General features: G+C 37.6%; 1 protein-coding gene across 2 annotated transcripts in view; it reads left to right on the forward strand.

The window, feature by feature from the left end:
- WAC (WW domain containing adaptor with coiled-coil) overlaps nt 1–23,094 on the forward strand; it is a 60,421-nt gene that overhangs the window by 26,372 nt on the left and 10,955 nt on the right. The window contains exons 5-9 of one of the 2 annotated variants that reach the window (XM_010281405.1): nt 474–782; nt 10,811–11,056; nt 12,857–12,979; nt 13,999–14,147; nt 17,962–18,080. In XM_010281405.1, the coding sequence (XP_010279707.1) occupies nt 474–782; nt 10,811–11,056; nt 12,857–12,979; nt 13,999–14,147; nt 17,962–18,080 (946 nt within the window). The remainder of the gene's footprint in view (nt 1–473; nt 783–10,810; nt 11,057–12,856; nt 12,980–13,998; nt 14,148–17,961; nt 18,081–23,094) is intronic. The other variant, XM_010281406.1, reaches the window with a different exon arrangement.

Raw genomic sequence — 23,094 nt, forward strand, 5'->3', positions numbered from 1 at the left:
GTAGTATTCAAGTGACTTAAAGTAGAATTCTTTGAAGGCTAGAATTTGAAATTATTAAATTATACTTGATATTCAGGATTTTCAATGCACAAAAGAAAAATGGCATGAATTATCTCTTCACGCTAAGTGTAAGATGGAAATAATAGATTTTGATTTAGATTTTTTTAGGAGACTTCAAAAGTTAACTTGACTGTAACACTTGTTATAAAGCGGCCTTTCATCAAAACACAGTGCTTAACCGGAACTCTAAATCAAGCAAAGGTCAGAGAAAATGCATTTTGTCAGTGAGTAAAATGAAATTTTGCCTATTTTGATGATGATCTGCTTGAGGCTTTTTTTTAATCATAAGAAGTTCAATCAGCTCTAGTTGTTGATGTGCAGCTGCATTAATCAAAGACACTGTAATCTTATACAAGTTTCTAATTTAATCTTTTTTTCTCTTTGCAACGTTACTTGGGGAATCCTGAAAAAAGTGGAAGACAAGCATTCCAGTGACGCCAGTAGTATGCTCCCACAGAATATTTTATCTCAAACAAGCAGGCACAATGACAGAGACTACAGACTGCCAAGAGCAGAGACTCACAGTAGTTCTACTCCAGTACAGCATCCCATCAAACCAGTGGTTCATCCAACTGCTACCCCAAGCACTGTTCCTCCTAGTCCATTTTCTCTACAATCTGATCACCAGCCAAAGAAATCCTTTGATGCTAATGGAGCATCTACTTTATCAAAACTGCCTACATCCACATCTTCCATCCCTGCACAGAAAACAGAGAGAAAAGGTATGTGTAATAAAATTCCTCCTAGTATTTAAGATGATGCATTGCATTTGCTTGTTTAAAGTATGTTAGTTCTAGAATTTAAAGATATTTTTCCTGTTGATTGTCTGTGCTTAGAACCTGATTACTGTTTTGATGTGTTTATTTCCCCTTAAACCACATTTGGTGTATCTTCAAAAACTTCAAATTGATGCTGCAGTGTATTTGCTGTTTACAGGCTTATTCTGCAAATTACAATTTCAAATGATAATTTGAAAGACGCATTTTAGTAGGACATATTTTATTTTTCTTCTCCCTCATGTTGTTTTGGATCTTTGCCATTGTTTGAGTTCTTAACATGGATGTAGTTACACCATTTGAAAGTCATTTTGGACCATTATATTTTATGAACTGCTGTTACTGTTTGGAATGCCACTGTCAAACTTTTCAATAAACACAAGTGCAATTCTTACAGAAAGCAACAGAGCTTTCCACATGTCTGTAGCAGCTGTTGTTCTGTTTTGATCTGTGTCTTGTGATACACTGGATCTTCAGTTCTAAAGCTGTTGAAAGTTTGTATGTCTGTATAGTATGTACCAGAAACATTTAGAGTCATCAAGTGAAGATCAGGACTTTACGCTGCGTTGTTTGTTACTCTTCAAAATTCTATATTTTAATTGGATTTAGTTCATTATTAATGAAGAAAAGCTCAAGAACATTGTGAGAACGTAGTTGTGTGTTATTAGTGATGATGTGATACTTCGGTATAATCAAATTCTTGGAGTAATACTTTGTAAGAAAATTTTATTTTGGGGGGTTTTTGGGGGGGGGAAAGTAGTTTTTGATAAACGTGTCTGGTTTTAATTTAAAATATTGCATAATTAATATGACACTGAATTCTTTTTTGAAAGATGGCTCATTGCCCTGTTGATATTTGCAAGTCTGTCTAGTAACAGAAGTGCAGTGCTAAAAGAAGACCAAAAAGACTTGGCTCTGACATTGGCCTTATACTCTGCATTTGCTTTCCTGCCTTCTAGTTTTCTTTATTAAAGAATTCCAGCTTTTACACAGAGATAAGTGCACTTGGCTATCCGAAATAACCACACAGTACCATACATTGGCAAGTAATGCAATGTAAGAAAATTGTGCATGTAAAGAAATCTTGAATGTTTTTCTTGAGACTTTGTCCAACTTCTATGTGACCTGGTATGTGAATGTTGACTACAAACTACAGAGGAACAGAAGATTTTCAACAAACCTTTTTCTATTCAACACTTCAAGTACAAGTGTTGAAAAACAATTACACAACTTCAAGTAAAGCAAGAAGGTGTACTAGTTTATGCGTGGTTCTTGTGCTGAATGCCATAGTTACCTGCTTCAGTTCAGCCTCTATATTTTGATTGCAGTTTGCACTTTTAAACACGACAATGCAGAACATGCATGTAAGTGTCCTCTCCTTTAGTGTATCCTCTCTGTTTTCATTACTATCTTTAAAATATACTTAAAGAAAACCCTTATTATTAATCAGTTCTGGCATGTACTTGATTCCTGTTTGGTGTGATCAGACTTCAAACTGGATATAGTCTTTCCGTGCTTTACTGCATACCTTTATTAGTTGCTTCCACTTAAATGGAGCAACTGAATCTTCCTGCAATAGAAGGAATTTCCCATTGTGACAACTGCTACAAATGTTGGCAGGGAGCTCTAGTATTTCTTACATAATTACATTCATTTGAGAACGTACAATTGGGTATGAATAGTGAAAATGATCACACAGGGTGGTCTTGGCACTCTAAACCTTACTTTAGAATCTGTGTTACCATGGATGATTCCATATTAAATAATCACTTAATTTCTGTATTAAGTTTGTATGGGTTAAATGAATAGATTCTCCGTGATACTCTTGTCTCATTGATGTGTTTCATGGCACTTCACTGTGAGCAAATACAATACTTCCTGAGCTTCGGACAGGGTGGTTTACAGGAAGTTAGTAAGTAATTGACGAATTAGAATAGATGAATGTTAGGCTTGAAATAATTATTCCAGAAAATGTGAGTTTTCACATGTTGGTTAACTACCTCTGTTCTTACAGAAGCAGAAATATTCAGTGCAGCTTATATTATGATAAATCATTCAAAGAATATATTCAGTAGTCTTGCCTTTTTTTATGAATGTTGGAGACTTTTTTTTAAGACATTTGACCAGTATAATTCTGTAGCATTTTATGTATTTAAATTTCCAAGAAGGGAGGAAGCGGTGCTGTACATGGGGATGTTTTTTGGATAGTTTGCTTCTGTTACTTATTTTGCCAGAGGTGACTGTGAACCTGTAGCACTATAGGTATTCTGTATGTTTACTATAGGTTTAAAAGTATTTGCTTGTACCTGTTATACCAAATAAAAAAAAAAAATTGTCCTGAGACACTCAGTTCAAACAGTCTTCTAAAAGTATCTTTGTAAAATTGGAAAATAGTTTGAGTCGTTTATTTTTACACTAGTAAAGCAAACAGCCTTTGATCTTTTTATGTTCACGAGCTGTGCCATCCCTCTCTCTTTCTAAAAAGAGGTAAATCTGTATTTTTTGCTTGTAAAAATAATTTGATCCAAATGACTGAATAGTATGTGCAGTAGTCCTTGCCTAAATGAGTTCTTGCTTCTTGTCAATGTGTTGCTGGCAGCCTTATGCCAGCATATATGTACCACTGTTTTAATAGTTCTGTTCTTAGTGTGTATTTTTTAATGCAGTAATAGTTGTGAAAAACAAAAAACAAAAAACCACAAAAAAACAACAACAACACTTTTTTCAGCTCAATCTCTTTTGCTGCAGGGGTATGTTGTAGTCCCACAAGGAGATTGAATAAAATCCCTGGCTGAACTATAGCTCAGCTGTTAGCGGTAGTCCTCTGCCCTCAATGGCTGGCAGTAGTGGAGAGTTCCTGGGGAACTATTTGACCTCTACCCTTTGGTTTGAATGTTCCAGTCAGAATCTGCTGCTTCTGTTTGTGCTCACTGTGAGTGCTTTATGCAGGTAAAGTGTGGGGTTGCTTTTCCTACTTTTTGGCTGCCTTATCTGTAGGGCACATCACATTTTCCTGTTTCTAACTCAGTTACTGAATGAAATGTTGTATTGTCTGTATCTTAACAGTGCATCTGTCTGTAGGATACTTCTCACACCCTTCCTTCAAGTCCCATCAGCACTTCTGTTTCTAGTGCAGCAGTACCCTGAAATTTTTCTAAGAGTGCTCAGCAAGCTGGCCAGTGCAATGCTGGGTGTGTTGTGACCCTGATGCTGACAGTTTGAGGTGGTTGGTCAGTGACAGCTGAGCTTCTTCCTCATCTTTTTCTCACCCCTGTGGTTTTCTTACTTGTAACACTTGCTGGTCTTCAGCAGTCAGTTATTAACATTGCCTCTGGTATCATTGCATCTTCTCTGGCTGAGCTGTTTTAAGTATATTACTCAATTCATACAGTGGTTAGAAAAAATTACACTAGTGAGACTGTTAGAGGTTTCTTCCAGTACTTTATGCTTGTTTGCTGAGCATTGCTGTTACATTTATTTTGGCAGCAGAGATAAAATTAAAAAATTGAGTTTTTAGATTGGAGTAATACATATGAAAAAAATATGGAATGTTTTGCATTTTAGAGAATTTGAATGTATTGCTATAGTTTCATTTGGCCAAATGTGTTTACAAAAGGCATTGCTTTTACATATTTATATATTTTGGTGTGGGTTAAATTCCTTAGTAGATCAGAACTGAATTATGTAAAAAAGCTGAACATGACTGTCACTGCTCAGAGAGCTTAGGTGGTGGACTGTACATTTAAGGTACTTCAGCACAGATGAATGTGTTATGATCCTTAATCATTGTCAGTATATCAAGCAGTTTAGTTAGCTGTTCTAGGTGGTAGTTGTTTAATCAGTGCAGCAGAGGTGAGGTGTATGGGGCAACAAGGCATTGAATTTCTGAAAATTTTGTAAGGCAAATTTTCTTCCACAGAGAGCACAGTGTGAGAGCATATGTGCATGACTGTTGCTAGCAGAGCAAAGATACAACTCAAGCTCACAATAGAGTGATTGGGTAATACTGCAAGTGTTAAATTTGAAGGACTTTGAATGCATTGGTTTTGTTTTTAATGGCATAAAAATTACATCAGTAGGAGAAGCTACTGGAATACTCAAGGAGTCACATTGATAATTTGGGAATTATCCAGTCAACAGTAAGTGGGTGATTTCCATGTCATCAAAAAAATCTGTGTTGAAATAAATCATCTGTCTATATACATGGCAGAATAAGACCGAGCTATATATAGCGGTATTTTAAAGCTACTCTTTGTATAGGGAGTACTAGTATGTCAGGAGGAGGACTGTGAAGGAAGTTACTGCACAAAGAATGCATTTCCTCTTTTTGTTTCTTTTTTCCCCACTCACTTCTCTGTCACACTAACATGCCTGAGTAACTTGGGACACTGTGGGCAAGAAGGGAGTGAGCAAGTACTAAGAACAGGTACTTAAAGGACTCCAGCAGAATGGGCTGACTGAGGCGCAACAGAGGAACAGAGTGTTGGTGTCAGCTCAGTAGCTGAACAGTCAAAAGACTTAGCTTTTCATCACCCTGCATTAAACCTAGTCTGAATAACTTTATTTTAACTGTAACATACCAGGCTGGGAATTGCCTTTCAGAATGAGATTCACTCCTGGGTCAGCTGTTGGTTTAGGAGCAAAGTTTTCTGTCATGAGGGGCAGAGATCGGTAACAGGAAATGCCTCAAACTCTGAGAAGCTAAGGGTTTGCCTTCTTGTATCTAGATTGTAATGGAAGAACATTGTGGCATAACTGCTGAAAATGATCTTTGGTGTTTTTTCTGAAAGGATTACTTGGCCTTGTTACTAAAAAATCCCCACTGTTTGGAAATACGCAGTGTAACGTGTCCATTCTGACTTGACATGATGTTTCTGGGGCCAGCAGTAGCCTTCTGTTTACTTCAGTTCAGATACCTCTTCGTGAAACCTGTAGCAAAGATGCACCTTTGTCATACAGGTTCTCATCACAGAGGATACTGCCTGATAACTCAGACTTCCCTCCTCTTGTCCAAAAGATGTGATCACAGGTCACACTCCAGCAGAGTAGGTTATGAATAGAAAATTCTTTCCTAATCATTGCGGTCTTCAAAAATTATTTTCATGATAACAAGTTTTTTTCCTGCTCCATTTTTAATGTAAAACCAATTAATAGTTCTTCACATTAAGATAATCTCCATATTTAGCTGTTTTTGATCACCATCTGATTATTTTGTTTTCCTCCTTTTTTTTTTTTTGTTTTGTTTTGTATGGCTTTATTTTTTTCTAATTTTTCTTCTGTATGATTAAAGTTGACAGTCCAGAAATTCATTTAGTTCTGTATTGTAGTTCTCTGTATAGGCTACATGTAATATGCTTTCTGACAATCATGTAAAGAAGCCAACTGTATTTTCATATTGTAGCAACAAAGTAAATGGATTTTTTTTTTTTTTAGTTTTCTTAAAAGCTCCAGAAGTTGAAACTTTAATGTGCTTAGCTTATCATGTAAAAATTGGTGCAAAGTCATATTTTTAAAATCACAAAAAATCATTTAAAAACTAATCTAAATTTTTATTTTGTATTTATTCAGAGGAAGAGCTAAAATGTAAATTTCAATTAAGTAAGTTTTCGAAAGATTGCAGTGGGCTATGTTCTGCTTTTGGTTTTCATTTTTTAAATTATTATTATTTTAATTTTCTTTGGGACTTTCATCATAATAGCTGAAATTGAAATTTTATGTGGGGTTGAAGAGTCATTTGCATAGCATTTGTATGGAAATTGGTGTTGACAGTGAAGAGGCTGCAGAGTTGCCCATCCAATAGCAGGCAACTTCCGTCGCAGTCTAAGACTTTTGCAGGCCTTGCAGCATAGTTCATCGTTTCTTTAAGAATACTTTTTTGTATAAGACACAGACCAAACTTGCATTTTCTATTTGTAAAGTTTCAGTTGTAGGTTCAGAATCAGACTCATGTATTAATGATACAGATTAGGTTTATGAATGACTACTGTGTAATCAAAAGCCTTACTTTGCAATAATACTGTAGATAGCTTGTTAATGAACATGAGCTTATGTTGACACAGGTGTAGAGACCAGTATTTCAGAGTTGTAAAACTAAAGGACTTAGATTTGTAAAGATACTTAACTTTTCTCAGTATACCGTGTTCATTTTGACTGTCTTTCATGATGGTGGAGGCTTCAAATGCATTTAAGAATTACAGGACTTTATAATTCTAAGCATTTTTTAGAAAGTAAGAAACAGGGTTTACATGTTGAAAAGTAAACTTCAATGTGTGGCAAAACATACATGAAACAGTCTTTCAAAGGAGATCAGAAAGGGGAATTAGGGAGGAAATGGAGGGAGTGAGAAGTTTCTACTTCTGTTTGTGGAAAAAGCAGGGAAAATGCGCACACACCCCAGTGAGTGATATCTGAGGATTTTTGTGAAACAAACTTTTCATCTTGAGGAGTTTTGGCTAGTTGTGTTAACTTCAAAGGCGAAACTTGCAAGTTCTGTATAGCATCATAAATTAAACCTGTCTTAAACCTTTGTAATTATATTATACAAAAATGGGTGTGTAAATATTTAGAGGCTTTGTTTATTGGCAGTATTTCTTGGATTTATTTCTATGAAATCAAGCGTCCAGTATGGAAGCCATGGATTAAGCTAGATTGGTTTAAATTAAGGTGATGAAAGTTTGTGATTATACAGAACTAATCTATAGTCTATATTTTTTAGCATGTTTGTTTTCATCACAAAGGAGTTTCCCTTTGTAGAGAAGAAAATAGCCTTTCAGGCTACTTAATACAAACAAGAAATACTTGTATTTCCACAAATATTTTTACTTTTTTTTTTCCCCAGAAGCAGGTTTATACCCTTTATTTCACTATGAATAGTGAATTAAATTACTTAATTTGTGAAGTGCAGCGATGCTCTGAGCATTCATTGTACTCTGCATCCTCTCTAATGGTAAATACCACAGAGTTGTAATACGATGTGTATGTAGATATTCATGATCATGGACAGATACTCTTTCACAACATTTGGACTGTTGGTTTTGTAACCTTAACAGTCTCAAAAGATCGGAATGTTAGTGTTAGACATCATCATTTTTCCACATAATTTTCTCTAGGTGTTTAATCAGGGTGACTGTACAAAAATATCTTTCACAGATATGTTTTAACGTACTTAAAATGCCTGCAATAATACAGATAGCGTCTCCATATTGTCTAAAAGAATTAACTGGACTGTGTTGTTTTGATGTAATTTAGTTTGCATTTTTGTAGCAGAGAAGCTCACCCAAACTAAAGTACTTTTACATACCTCTTGGAATTCACTGGTTTTGTATTACATATTTTTATTCCTTTTATTCGAGATTGAGTAAATACCCAGAATTGGGCTTAAGGTTTGTTTTCACTGTATTGTTATCCTGAGTTTGCTTTTGATTCAGTTTATTTTGTGTCCAAAACTGCAGCATGGATGAAAAATACTTCCAGGTGTTTGGTATGGTGGTGTGGTTTGAAGCTCAGGTATTGCTTATGTGAATTAATAATATAGTAGTGAGTTGCTTCTTTGCTTAAAATAACTCAATCTAACTGTGAAGACAAGCCTAACTACATTAAATATGTTTTGAAATTAGTGCTGGCTGTTGCTTAGCATTTTTTTTCAGTTTTGTTTGTTTTTAAATTAGGGTGTTTTGTTGTTTGTTGGGGGTGGATGGGGTTTTTTTAGTCTTTTTGTAAGGTTCTCAAAACTAGGGTAGGAGGCTTCTATGTACAAGTGCTAACATACTCCATTGTGCTTAATTCCCATACTTTTGTCTGCCAGTGTATCTTGTCCTTATTCGCACTATGAGAAATCAAAGTTCAATTTAAACTTTACATGTTTTTGTTTAGTAGGGTAAGATTCTTGTTTGCTTGATGTGTGTTTACTTGCAGTTGTCTTAAGTTTACTTTGAACACCATAGCATAAGATTTTGTATGTAATAATTCTGTAACAGAATTTTGCTAATGATGTACTGTTTTAAGGCAGAGCTAATACCTAATCAGCTGTCCTAGTCACATGTTACTGAAAAATTGTATAAAAAATTTGTAACTGCTTTTTTTTCCTCTTCGGTCTTTCTAACACTTCTTGTCCCTTTGTAAGGTGTTCTTATGAAAGCTCCTGGCCAAATGACCAGGTCCCTTCACAGCTACATTGAAAGACAACTCCTTGTCCTGAGGAGCTTGTAACTAGATAAGGCCACCTCTTTTTTAGAAGTTTGCCTAAAACATCAAAATATAGCTGTGTGCCTTGGCTATGGCATCCTTGCAAGCTGTCAAATTTGGATTCTTCAGCATTTTTTTTTTCTGGTTTAGATTTCTCAGCTATTTGACTGAAAAAGTTTTGGGGTTTTTTTTTTCCTATTTGTGACCTGTTATGAACTATTTCTACCGTAATTGCATGGAAGCAGAAGTCTCCTTTCTTTTAATTGAGATTTCTGATCTCATTTGATTTATGTATTGATACTTGCTTCAGTAATTTTTTACTTTTTTAGGATTCTTCTCCAAATTAGTCTCAAAAGTTGCAATTAAGGCTGTCAGAAAACAGAAACTTTTAGAAATTTTGTTAAATTTTATTCTTGCGTAGTAAAACAAAACAAGACCTTTTTATTTTTCTTCTTTATTAAAAGTCAGCCACCTCTTACCTTGATCATCTCTCCAAAGAAAAAGAAAACAAACCTAACAAACCTTTAGAGTAAAAGAGTTTCCCAGCTGGTTATTTTAGCTTCCATTTAGATTTTTGCCTGAAATGTGGAACATCCAGATTGGCATTCTCTGTCCAGTTTGAGGTGGGTTTAAAATCCAGGTCTTTGGTATTATGGGCAAGCATCCTGGGTGAGATCTTGGATCCATAGCCATCTTTCCACTCTTCACCTAACCTGTTTGGTGCTATAGAGGCATTAGTCTTTTTTGAATTTAGGGGTAGAGGTCTCTCATGGGTTTAATGGGGATGATAGAGAAGGGGAAGCTAAAACTGAAATACAGTGGTCTGGGCTTCTTAAAGGAAGGATATTTGAAGTGACTGATGGCACACCTGTAGTAAGTGGAAATACTTCCAGTGCAGGAATTCATCACAGTACTGGCATGGAGAAGAAACTTGCATGTTAACTGGAAGTCAAATTTAAAATTAATTAAATAACTCACGTTAAGTAAAACAGATTGCCATACAGTATCATTGATTCTTAAGTACTAAGTATTTCTGTGGATTGTTAAGTGTTGGTATTTGCTAAAATGAGAATAATAAAGTAAAGAATATAGGTCTTCATGCTTCAGGAGAAACTGACAAGCTTGAAATTAATTATGGGCAGATAGATTTTTAGATGTTTTTCCACTCTGTGGGGATGTTAACAGCTCTTGTTTCACATTTAGTGAAAGTAGTACAGCTCATTATCCTGTTTGTGAATCCTGAGAAATGTAACTGGATTGTGTATGACAGACGTGGTCTTTATTTTGTAGCTTCTTGCAGTCTGGTCTCTGGATAAATGAAGTATGGCTAATACCCTCCCCTCAAATGTGATGTATCAGCCTATCTTTAAAGCCCATGGACTCTAAGGTTTTTGTTCATAGTATATTTTCCAAAGAAAGGTTGTAATCATGGGTAAAAACATAGAATATGAGTATTGGCACAGTAAAAGAAAAAATCCCTAAGGAATTTTTGGCCTATGTTTGCCCTAAAAATTAGGGCGAAAAAATTCCCATTTGTAATACTGGCAGCTTGCAGTCCAATACGTTGAAGCAGAAAGATTTTTGTGTGTGTGTGTGTTCCTAATAAATATTAGGTTCAATAGCCCAAATTACGCTAGATATCAGATATCTTCAATTCTTGTTATATTTGTGTTTTATTTTGTAATGATAGTTAAGCATTCATCTTTTGAATTTAATAAAAAAATTGTACTAGTGAGAAGCTGTCAGGTTATATTGGGGAAAATGAAAATTACTGTCTGTCTTCTGTTCAGAGTCTGCATCTGTGGACAAGTCTGTATCCCATTCTTGCACAACTCCTTCTACATCTTCTGCTTCTGGACTGAATCCAGCTTCTGCGCCTGCTTCATCTGCTCCTACAGTTCCCGTCTCACCTGTCCCACAATCACCAATTCCTCCGTTACTTCAGGACCCAAATCTCCTTCGACAGCTGCTGCCTGCTCTGCAAGCCACCTTGCAGCTTAATAATTCTAGCGTAGATATATCCAAAATCAATGAAGGTAAGGATTCTTTAAAGTTGATGTAATCTCTTATTTACACACATTAGTATCTTATTGGATACTAAGCGGTAGTAAATGCAAGCCTTACTTTAAATGCAAAGTGAATAAATGAATCCCTGATCAAGTGAGGATTGTTTCTGTTTGGGGGAGTCTGTTAAACCTTTTTAAATTAGCCAAGTAACATTTAAGGTTGTTAAGCTAATAAATGCTGATGTATGTGAACAGTCTAGTTGAGACTGGTGACTTAATCGCTTTATCAGCATTCATCTGTTGCACAAAACTTAGAGCTTTTTGTTCTGTTGTTTCATGCAATCTTCTTTGGTCTTTTTGTAGTTTGTGCTGCTATTCTAATAATGTGTGTTTGCAAATAATGAAACTTCTAGGAGTTCTTAAATCTTGTTGCCTACCAGGGTTTTTTCTTTAACAGAACATATTACCCTCTCTAAATATCAGTAATTTAGCTAGCAAGTTGAGTTTTGCATATGTAATCAGTGTATCCCTTAGATTTTTGTCACATTGGCCTGGTTTATTAGAAAAATGTTTAGAACTAGCTATAGTGCCTTTTGCTGCAAAACAGGTAGAGTTGATGCATTTTGAATGTAATTTTATCTAATGTAGTGTCTGCATGTGGCAGGTTACTGATTAAGAAAGTGGTGTGGGATTTGTTTGCTTCTTTGAACTTCTTGTGCAGTGATCACTGATTTAAATAGAAAGCAAGACATTTACATGTAATGCACAGAGTTAATGATCTTTAAATTTTTAGAAGTGCAAACCATGAAAGTAAAAATAATGGCATTTTACTTGAAATTCTACTATTATGTACATTACAATTATTTATAAGGAAAAGCTGTCAATTGATCCTTTTAATCAGCAAACATTATGGCTTTATTCAGTACTAATAGGCAAGTTGGTTACTGATTTTTCCTGTGCACGGAGAAGCTTTTAAAACTGTAGTGCACTAGGTTGGATTAAAAAAATAGGAGTATCGTGGTTGTTTGTGTTAAAAAAAGGAAAGGTCCAATCAAGAGGTGGTTCTGTGTTTGTGCTGGTGAGTCAGTTTTTTCAGACTTGTGCATGGGTAGTGTATGTTCAGGAAGTATCCCACAGAGCCTGTAAACCTTTTTGAAAAGATTAGTTCAGAAATTGGGTCTCATCAGCTCATACTGTAAGATGTTCTTCCTGTGTAGTGCAGTTTTAAAACGGTTGAAAACTATTAATTTTTTACTGGAGGAGGTGAGGACAGGACAGCTAAACTAGGAACAAATATGTTTGGTTCGTTGGGGGGCAGGGAGAAGAAACCTGAGTGTTTGGATTTTTAATTTGAAAGATCTTTTCTTTTTCCTTGAACAGGAAGTCTTCCTTCCTAGTCTTTTTTAGTGAGTTACAGTGATACTGCTTTTTTGCCTATTAAAAAAATTATTTTAGTTTTTAAAAAAAACACCCCACACATTCTGCTTACTACAATAAGAAATTGAACAAATACTCTTACTTACGTTTACAAGAACTATTATTGATCCATAAGGTCAAGCTAAAGAGTTAAAAGTTATTTTCTAAATGAATTTTTTTAGTGTATCTCTCAAAGATAAAACTACTAAATACAGGACTTGGTTAGACATGCCAAGCATTCATGAATTGAATTCAATCATTGAAAAACAGTTCAGGTGGCTCTTCGGTCTATTGTGGATACAGGAACAAAATTGGAAAGAAAATGTGGCTTAAATATATTTACCCAGTTTGAACAGTTTAAAGTGATGTTCTAGAATTGCTGGTAAACCAGAATGTTTTGGTTTTTTTTTTTAGTTCTAACAGCAGCTGTGACACAAGCCTCTCTTCAGTCTATACTCCATAAAATTCTTACTGCTGGACCATCGGCTTTCAATATCACTTCCCTAATTTCTCAAGCTGCACAACTGTCTACGCAAGGTATTCACAATCTTCTTTTCACTTACGTGAAATTGTTACGTTGCATTTTATAAAGGCTGATACAATTGAAACTTGCAGAAGCTGCCTCTTCTCCTGTCTTTGGCCGTCTGGTGTGGAGGGTGTCGAATGACGTCTTTTTCCAAAGATAGGATAAGAAATTGTTACTTGGGGAGCAGGAAGCTGACATGCAACTAAGTAAATGTGCTTCTCTGTCACGCCTTTTGGGATTTTCTTTGTATGGTAACTAACTCTGAGTAATGTGAAATGTGTGAGATCCTCTCAGTTTACCGTGAACCTTAATTAGACTCTATTTAATGTTCAGTATAAAATACAACTCTTCCTTGGTTGAACACCTTTTTGTAGTACTGTGCAACTATGACTCTTGGAGGGGGGGGCCTTCAATTCTTAAATGAAAAGTTTATTCTATCGGGGCGGGGTGGGGGGTAGTCTTCTGTAAATAGTATTTTTCAGCTTCCAGGCAAGATACTCCTTCAGGAATCTTCATTCTGGTTTGTAATTTAATAAAGCTAGAAACTTAAACCAAAACAATAAATGCAGTCATGTTATTGAGTAGGTAAGCAGTATTATGCTAATGCTAATTTTTAACCAGTAATTAAAACATGGGTGGGGGACTATTGGTAGATGCCTGGAATGGGTGAATAGCTTTCTACATAAACTGTTCATTCTTTTGGTTAAATCGCATTAAGCACTGTAAGCTCAGAACCACAAATGAAACTAATCTAGTCTTCATATGTAAGAAGCATTGCATAATGGCTTCTTCTCTTTCCCCCTCCCCTCAAGTTTTAGAAGTGGAGGGTTTGGGGAAAATACAATTCTTTAGTTAGGATTGTTGTTGAATATTTCATTGTTCCAGTTGTTCACCCCCTCAACCGTCTCAGTGTGAATATGTTTGTGTATTAGTTAATACAGCATACTGCAAAGTACTAAAAGAAAATCTAATTTACATTTAAGATAGGATATGTTTTTATTAAAAACAAATCTTTTTTTTTTCTTTGCAGCTCAGCCATCTAATCAGTCTCCAATGTCTTTAACATCTGATGCCTCATCGCCAAGATCATATGTATCTCCAAGAATAAGCACGCCTCAGACTAACACAGTTCCGCTTAAACCTTTGATGACTACGCCACCAGTATCATCTCAGCAGAAGGTAAGCTCCTTTTGATTTATGCCATATTGTATTAAGAAACCATTATGGGTAATATTAAGTATTGCTGCTATATATCCGTGTGCTAGATGTAACACCTCTCCTATGAGGACAGGCTGAGAGAGTTGGGGTTGCTCAGCCTAGACAAGAGAAGGCTCCAGGGAGACCTTATTGCAGCCTTCCAGGACTGCAAGGGGGCTTACAAGAAAGATGGGGACAGACTTTTTAGCAGGGCCTCTTGCAATAGGACAAGGGGTAGTGGTTTTAAACTAAAAGAGGGCAGATTTAGACCAGATCGAAGGAAGAAATTTTTCACAATGTGGGTGGTGAACCACTGGCACAGGTTGCCCAGAGAGGTGGTAGATGCCCCATCCCTGGAAACACTCCAGGTTAGGTTCGACGGAGCTCTGAGCAACCTGGTCTAGCTGAAAATGTCCCTGCTCATTGCAGGGGAATTGGGCTAGATGACCTTTAAAGGTCTCTTCCAACCCAAACCGTGCTATGATTCTATGATTCCACCCCCCAAAGACATTTATCCTTGTTTTATAAACTTAGCTTGTTCAGTATTCATCACTCTGCTACAAAAATTCTCCTAGAACTGTGCAGATGAGCTTGAACCCACTGCCTTTTACCCAGTATAATATATACTTTTATATATAAAGGCCAGTATTATACCTGTGAATTAGGTGGTGTAAACTATACCTTAAGAGAAAATCTTGGTAGACCAACTGTATAATTGAATATGCTTTTGGACACACAAGGTTTTTGGTAGAAGCAAAAAAACTTCAAGGCCAAATGCAGGTTTGAGAAGAGTTCATCTGAGTTTAGTCTAAGTCATAACTACAGCAAAGCTGCCACTCCTCAAAAAACAACAAAAAGTGTTGGTTATTTTATGTTTTGTCTGATATGAGAATCTCCACTTACATGCAGGGCTCTGTGATTGCCTATAGTTAGTGACTTGGCATGCAGGCTTTCATCTCTGGTATTTTCAAAGTAGGGTATTGTATGTTTTATTGGTACATATATAGAAGTTCTTCTGAAAGTGGTGACATCTATATTTTGATCAGCATACTGTGACACATTTTGAAATTACTGTATTTTAATCCATCTTTCCGTAAGATTGCACCACAATGAAGTGAGATTGCACATCTGGTTTATTTTTGAAGGATGTATAGTGTGGTTGCAATCGAAGTGTTAAGTGTAGTAAATTTCTGAGTTACTCATTCTAAGCTATGATGTCTTGCTTCAGAATGCTTATTAATCCTGATGGACTGTTGTGCATTATTTTATGCACTGGCAAGTTTGCACTCCCATCCCTCTGTGAGGAAGTTATAACTCTTACTACACTGGCATATCACAACCGTAAAAGCTTTCTATGTGTTACGTACCTCAAGTAGCTTCACAGATCAGCTAAACAGAATTACTAGTAACGCTTGACAGCAGGATCTTTTCTTCGTTTTTGTGTTTCTCACATCTGGTGCTACCAACAGAGCTGTTAAAATATTAACATTAATTGTTTGTGTGTTAGTCCCAGAAGAAGCAAATTCTGATTCAGCAGTGGATACTTTTCCGGTTCAGTAGAGAAAGAACTTTCTTGCCAGTTCTTGTATTCGCAGAATTCAATCTTCTGTAAGATGGGATTGAGATGAGAACTTAAGTGGTGATGGCTCCAGTGTGAGCATGTCTGGTTTAGTACTCCTTTGGATATGTCAGTTAGGTTAGCTTATCCAGTCCTAAGAGTTTGAGGTAAATTATGCATAATCAAGATGTGATGCTGTGCCAAGACACATTTGGTTTCAGAGCACAAGCTAGTTGGCTTAGGGTGCTTCTACGCAGCCGGCACAGACAAAGCTGAACTGGCACTGTGCAAGCAGAGCCCAGTGCCAGATGTACAGTTAGGCTGGCTCTGGAAACAGTGTAGTGCCATTTGCACAGTAAGGTCTGTTACTTAGGACTGCATGAACATGTCTGTACTGCTTTTAAAATGAAGCTGGTATGTCTGCCTGGAGGTGTGCTGTGTATGGATGTGGCAGCTCAGGTGTCGCAGACTCCAGGATCCTAGGCATCACATTTTGCTATTTAGCTGTGCTGGTGTTTTAGGGTTAGAAAATGTCCTGAATTTCTGCAAAATAACTGTGTAAAGCATGGTACACAAATCTGCCATGCTCAGTGAGAATGTTGTTTATGGCTCTTTTTTTAGCCTTATTATTTTTCTGTTCCTGGTATACTTACTTACAGTCTTTGAAACAGTTGGAAGATAGAGAATAGTTGAGTTTTTTGTGGCTCACTTGTCTGGCAAGTCCCAGATTTTCTTTACATTTTTGTTTTTATTTTTACCAGCCAAGGAGCTGGTTAGTTTTCCAGTTTGGATCTGCAAGGTGATTGTATTGTCTCTGTACTTTCCTTTTGAAATCGTTCCTTCTGCTTTGAACAGTCTCGATAGTTATGTCTGCTCACAGGGTGAGCAAAATTCAGGAATTAATAGCAAAGTTCATGTCATACATTTCATAAAGATACTTTTTTCATAAATGAATTTATGAACTGGTACTATTTCGACCCCCTCAACTGTAATAATTCCAATTTCAACACACTGAGTGATCTTACAATGATCGTGCTTTATCCTTCCAGAATCATGAGCTTTTCATGTGCTATTCAGACTTCTCTTGGCTTTTGATGATAATTTTAAGATGTGGGTTTTCCTCTTATAAGTAGGTTTGAGATTACAGTTAAGATTTCCTGTATGTTTAAATAAATGAAGTTATGTCTTGAGTTTACTTTAGCAGATACTGTCTGACTTGCCATCTGTGGTTTGTTTCACAGGGGTCTGTTTCTGAAACTGAGAGAATTTCTGGAGGTTCAGATGACCACTAGTTAGTAATGTACACCAGCTTGATGTCAGCAAATGCCAGACAGGCTGTCTGATTTATGTTTTTTCCCTAGAACCCATTTTTCTTCCCTTCCTCTTTCTTAAAATTGTTAGCTAGAGTGGGGGATAAATTTTGGAGCTGCTTCCTCTCTTGTACGTACTTTAAAAGGGACAGGGCGAGGGCGGGGGGGGAAGTAACTTGAACTCCATGACTGTAACTTAGACGCCAGTATATTCCCAAACTTTTCATCCTGTTTTTGTTTAGGAATTCACAGCAAAAAGACAGTGTCTCACTGCTGGTGTCTTAATATCTTAAATGTGGATGTGTACTACAAAGGAAAAGCAAAAAGCTACTGATGACTTTTTTTTTTTTTTTAGTCATTCATTAGTTTAGAACTGACAGAACAGTTAAAAAGGGGGAGTAGCAGACTGATAAATACGCTGCTTTTTTTTTTTTTTTCAACTTATGATAGAGATGTTATAGTACGGTTGTGACCTAATTCTGCTCTTGACACAGTGTAATGTGTTTTCAAGTAGGGAATTTTTAACTTTTTAACTGAAAATTTTTATTTGGGTAATGAACAGTTTTTCTGAGGCTGAAAATGAGCTCGGTGCTCACATGGAAGATATGGTCAAAAGTGAAATTGTGTTGAACTATTTTACCTAATAAACTTACAATATTTTGACAAGTCAGACGGTTCTAAATTTGCTTCTGTTACGTCTATTAAGTACTCTTTTCTATTTTCATAAAAAGAGCTAGCTATCACAGGTACGGAACTAGAGATTATTTTTTTAAAAAACACCTTATGAAGAGTATAAAAATTCTGTCAAAAATGACCTTGTATCAAAAAACGCCACTGGTATTGTAACTTGTAATTTCCATGTTTTCCTCTGGTTCTTACACTTGATATTTACTGTGGAGGAAATCTAATGAAGTTTTGAACTTTCCAGGTTGCTACTCCAGGTGTTAAACAAGGACCAGCTTCACAGGCAGCACCTCAGCAGCCAGTAATAGCTGACAAGCAGGCAGGTCATGAGCCTGCCTCTCCACGAAGTCTTCAACGATCAAGGTATATTGCAATACTTCTCTCTGCTGTCCTCTGGTATTGCTCTGGATCCAGTGTATGTAGTATGTGTTGCAATTTGTGGATTTGGCCTATTTATTGAACATAAGATTTAACTCTGCCTCTACTGAAAGAATGCAGCTGAATAGCTTTATTACAGAGCTAATGTGGTAGATTCTCCATTCTAGCACCACCACTAGAGTACCATTCACAGAAGCAAAATAGAACTAGTATTTCTGCCCTGTCACTCTGGAGTCAGTTTTACAAGTGATTCCTTGTATTGTGATTTCCGAGTTCGGAGTTTTTGCTTTAACTATGTGATTTGCTTAGTGTTGGATGTTTGTGGTGTCTTGCTGTACTGTAGTTTGATTTTTAATTAGTAAGGACTTCTGTCATATCAGGCAATTTTGCTGCTGTAATGAAAAACATTTAAAAATTAAGTAAGTTTGACAAATGCTTTTCCTTGGTCAGACTCTTTTGTCAACATTGCAGTCTATTCAGATGTTGCATGATAGGAACATTTAGCCATGCATTTACAAGGTGGGTTTAGAATCTGTATCTTGTCTGAAATTTTTCTTTTGAGAGGACAGGCTTTTTATTGTGTAGGATGCTGTGCCCTTGATCATGTTGGTTTCAGGGGCTGTAACCAAAGATTTGTCATAAGATCTTTCTGTGATGGAGTCACGGTCTAGAACTGTGTCAGGAAGAGATTGCAGGTTGACATTTTAAAAGGTGCATCGTTGCAGTGGATTCCTGTAAATCTGCAAGATGTTGCACTTCTTAAAAGCTAGATTTTTATAGTGGTTGAATAAAAAAAGGACAAAAAAACCCCATCCAAACAAAAAACCCAACACTTTCTTTGTCAGCATACCTGAAGGTACATGTGGTGCTTTCCAGATCATACAATAGTGAGATCCTTCTATCTGCCCTTCTGGGACTACTAATAAAGGGGACCTTCAACTACGTGTCACCCATACACTAACTTATTGTCAGATTTTCAAATCTGTGTTGGTTTTTGTTGCTCTTGTGGGGAGAGGGGGTTTCTTTTGTGTTTGTGGGCTTTTTGTTTGTTTGCTTGGCAGTCCTGTCCCAGTGACTAGCTTTACTAGAGACACTGTGTTATTGATCAGTTTGAGGGTACAAACAGAAGCAAGTCATGAGTTTTAGAGTCTTTAGTGTTGGCAGTCTTACAGGTACTTGATTCTAATCTTTGGCAGATGTCTAACTTACAATGCATTTTCCTCTATGGGTAGAATAAAGACATAGTGTACCAGCTCCAGTTTCTAGTAATTATGGATGGTGCTCTTTAAATCTTTCTGAATGACAGTACCAAAAATAAAATTATACTTGGCAACCAGCTAAACCTTTTTAATAAGGGGACTAGACCTTTTTTTAAGGAGCAATGGGGTTTTGGGGAATAGCTCTCAGTCACAGATGCTTTTGTCCTTTGCTGGTCACCCTTTCCCCATAGAAAATCTTGCTAAGGAAGATAGTCTTTTTTTTTGGAAACATTCACCACAGCCTGGAGTCTGTGTGAAGTGATACTGGTGGGCATTTGGCCTGCTAATCCATATGCTGTACTGTGTCCCCCCCACCTTTTGGTTTATAGGACTTCCTACTCTGGCATAACCCTTACTCACATAGAGTTCCTTTTAGGGATCTGCTGTCCCTCTGCAAACCTTTGCTCTGCTTGGCATCAGCATTTTGCTGGAGAAGGGAAGCTGAGTTTGTCCCAGCAACCGTACTGTTGAAGCAGAGGGGTCACGCAGGTAGCACTGTCCCATATTTGAGGAGGAGGCGCAGCAGGCAGTGGCACAAATAGAGGAGAGTGTGCAGCCTAGTATCAAAGATACTGTGACAATATTAGTATTGTGTAGTATTCTACACCTCTCAAATCGTTACATGTTTGTGGTATATTGTGCATCATGAGTTCATGTGTTTCAGTTTCTTTTGGAAGTGTCCCATTTGCAAAAAATGGAAGATAAAGCCATTTGGAAAAAAACTGTGTGACTGGTATTTTGTTCCGTTCAGTGCAGTGGAGTTGAATGAAAGTGGACCATCTGAGACGTAGATTTATTCAAAAGATTTTCTGTGTCCAGGCAGTATTTATGAATTGATATAGAACAGATTATTCCTTTGTGCGTGAAAGCAGTCAGTAGCACTGAGGACTGCTCTTGGAGCTAACTCTCTTCACTTTTTTTTATGGGAATGAACAGTAACTTAGGAACCTGAACTGTGGACAGGTGGTCCAAAAAGGGGCTCTATGAATTAAGGTTGCATTTTTCTACAGCTTAAGTACAGATTCATTGTACAGAAGTTAATCACAACCACATTTCCTTTGCCTTTCCTTTTATTAAAAGTTCTAAGGGAATGGAGCTAAAATCATTTTTAACTTGTTTGTGAGGAAGCACTGTCTAAGAAATATGTGAACATCTATTGATAACTTCAAAGTTGTGAACATTTCAGTCATATAAGTTAGGGAATTAATGCCATGTAGGCATACAGTGAGTCTTTTTGTAAGAGATGATTCCAAAGACATGCCATGAATTATGGCTGCTTTAAAAATGGGACTAAATGAGTACTTCCACAATTAATAGTTTCACCAGTTTGCTAGTTTCCCTTTATTTCCAGAAAGGACTGGAAATATTTTTCCTTTATTTTAGAAAATGCAAAACTGCTGGAAGGAGGAGGTGTTTCGTCCTTTTTTTGTGGATTGTAAGATTTTGTAGTTTGTAGTAGTGTATTTCAGAACCATCCTGTTTTCATACTCTTCTACAGATGTTTCTCTGGAAGCATTCTGTTACCTGTGGCATAGTCAGTCTTTAACTCATCCAGCAGCTAAGACAGGTATTTGGCTTTGTTGAAGCATTTAAAAATATAGCACTAGTTTGGAACTGTCTATCATTGCTGCATTCATAGCTCCCCCTGCTGCTAACATAGCAGTGCTAGGATATTTTGTGACAGTATGTTTTTTTCATACTTAAGATACAGCTTTATTTTTGAGAAACCCACAGATTTTATTTATTTTCCTGCAACGTTTCTGGTATGTTAGTGATTTTTACTAATGAAGTAGGAGTCAGAGAAGCCAGGTTGATAAATGGAGAAGAGGCAGGTCATAGGGGAACTTAAGGAGTAAATAAGCATTGAAGGTGGTGCCTCAGTTCTACTTAGTTAATAAATGTAGCCGTTCTCTGCACCATCAGCATGCTGATGCTGTATGAATACATAAAAACATACGATAATTGAGGTTGGAAGGGGCTTCTGGTTGTGATCTCGAGAGAGCTTTAAACTAGATTGAAAGGAGGAAGGAGGTAAAACCAGGCCCACTAGAGATGAGCCTAGGGGGGTGGCATGCCGATGTTGGGGGTGAAATCAGTAGCCCAGCTCAAGTGCATCTACACGAATGCACACACCATGGGCAGCAAACAGGAGGAGCTGGAAGCCATTGTGCAGCGGGACAGCTCTGATGTAGTTGCCATCACAGAAACATGGTGGGATGACTCATGACTGGAGTGCTGCAATAGATGGCTATAAGCTCTTCAGAGGGAATAGGCATGGGAGGAGAGGTGGTGAGGTGGCTCTGTATGTTAGGGGGTGTTCTGATTGTATAGAAATCAATGATTGTGATGACCAAGTTGAGTGCTTATGGGTGAGGATGAGGGCAGAAGCAAACAAAGCGGATATCCTGCTGGGAGTCTGTTATAGACCATCCAACTAGGACGAAGAGGCAGACGAAGCATTCTACAAGTGGCTGGCAGAAGTCTCATAATCGCTAGCCCTTGTTCTTGTAGGGGACTTGAACTTACCAGACATCTGCTGAAAGTATAACACAGCAGAGAGGAAACAGTCTAGGAGGTTCCTGGAGTGTGTGGAAGATAACTTCCTGACACAGCTGGTAAGTGAGCCTACCAGGGGAGGTACCTTGCTTGACCTCTGAGGTACCTGAGGTTTACCACTCTGAGGAAAACAGAGGTACCTCTGTTTACAAACAGAGAAGGACTGGTGGGAGATGTGATGGTTGGAGGCCATCTTGGGCTTAACGACCACGAAATGATAGAATTCTCGATTCTTGGTGAGGTAAAGAGAGCGTCAATAAAACCACTACCGTGGACTTGCGGAGAGCAGACTTGGGCCTGTTCAGGTCACTAGTTTCAGGAAGGAAATATTAAAGGCACAGGAGGGGCGGTCCCCATGTGCCACAAGATGAGCTGGCAGGGAAGACAACCAGCCTGGCTGAACAGGAAGTTTTTGCTGGGACTGAAGAATAAAAGGAGAGTTTATTGCCTTTGGAAGAAGGGGTGGGCAACTCAAGAAGAGTACAAAGATTTTGTTAGGTCAAGCAGAGACAAAATTAGAAAGGCAGAAGCCCAGATAGAACTCAATCTGGCCACGGTCGTAAAGGATAACAAAAAATGCTTTTACAAATATATTAACAACAAAAAGAGAGTCAAGGGTAATCTCCATCCCTTATTGGATGGGTGGGAACATTGTCACCAAGGATGACGACAAGGCTGATGTACTTAAATGCCGCCTTTGCCTCAGTCTTTAAGAGCCAGATGAGTTATCCTCAGGGTATCCAGCTCCCTGAGCTGGAAAACAAGGAATGGAGAGCAGAATAAACTCCCCATAGTCCAGGAGGAAGCAGTTAATGACCTGCTTTGCCACCTGGACACCCAGAAGTCTACAGGGCCTGATGGCATCCACCCAAGAGCACTGAGAGAGCTGGCGGAGGAGCTTGCCAAGCAACTCTCCATAATTTATCAGCAGCCCTGGTCAACAGGGGAGATCCCAGATGACTGGAGGCTTGCCAGTGTGATGCCCATCTACAGGAGAGGCCGGAAGGAGGATCCAGGGAATTACAGGCCTGTCAGCCTGACCTTGGTAACTGGGGAAGATGATGGAGAGGTTCATCTTGAGGGTGCTCACAGGGCACCTGCAGGACAACCAAGGGATCAGACCCAGCCAGCATGGGTTCATGAAAGGCAGGTCCTGCTTGACCAACCTGATCTCCTTCTATGAC

This window comes from Phaethon lepturus, unplaced genomic scaffold (genome assembly GCF_000687285.1).
Source record: "Phaethon lepturus isolate BGI_N335 unplaced genomic scaffold, ASM68728v1 scaffold5442, whole genome shotgun sequence".
In the NCBI taxonomy this organism is placed as follows: domain Eukaryota; kingdom Metazoa; phylum Chordata; class Aves; order Phaethontiformes; family Phaethontidae; genus Phaethon; species Phaethon lepturus.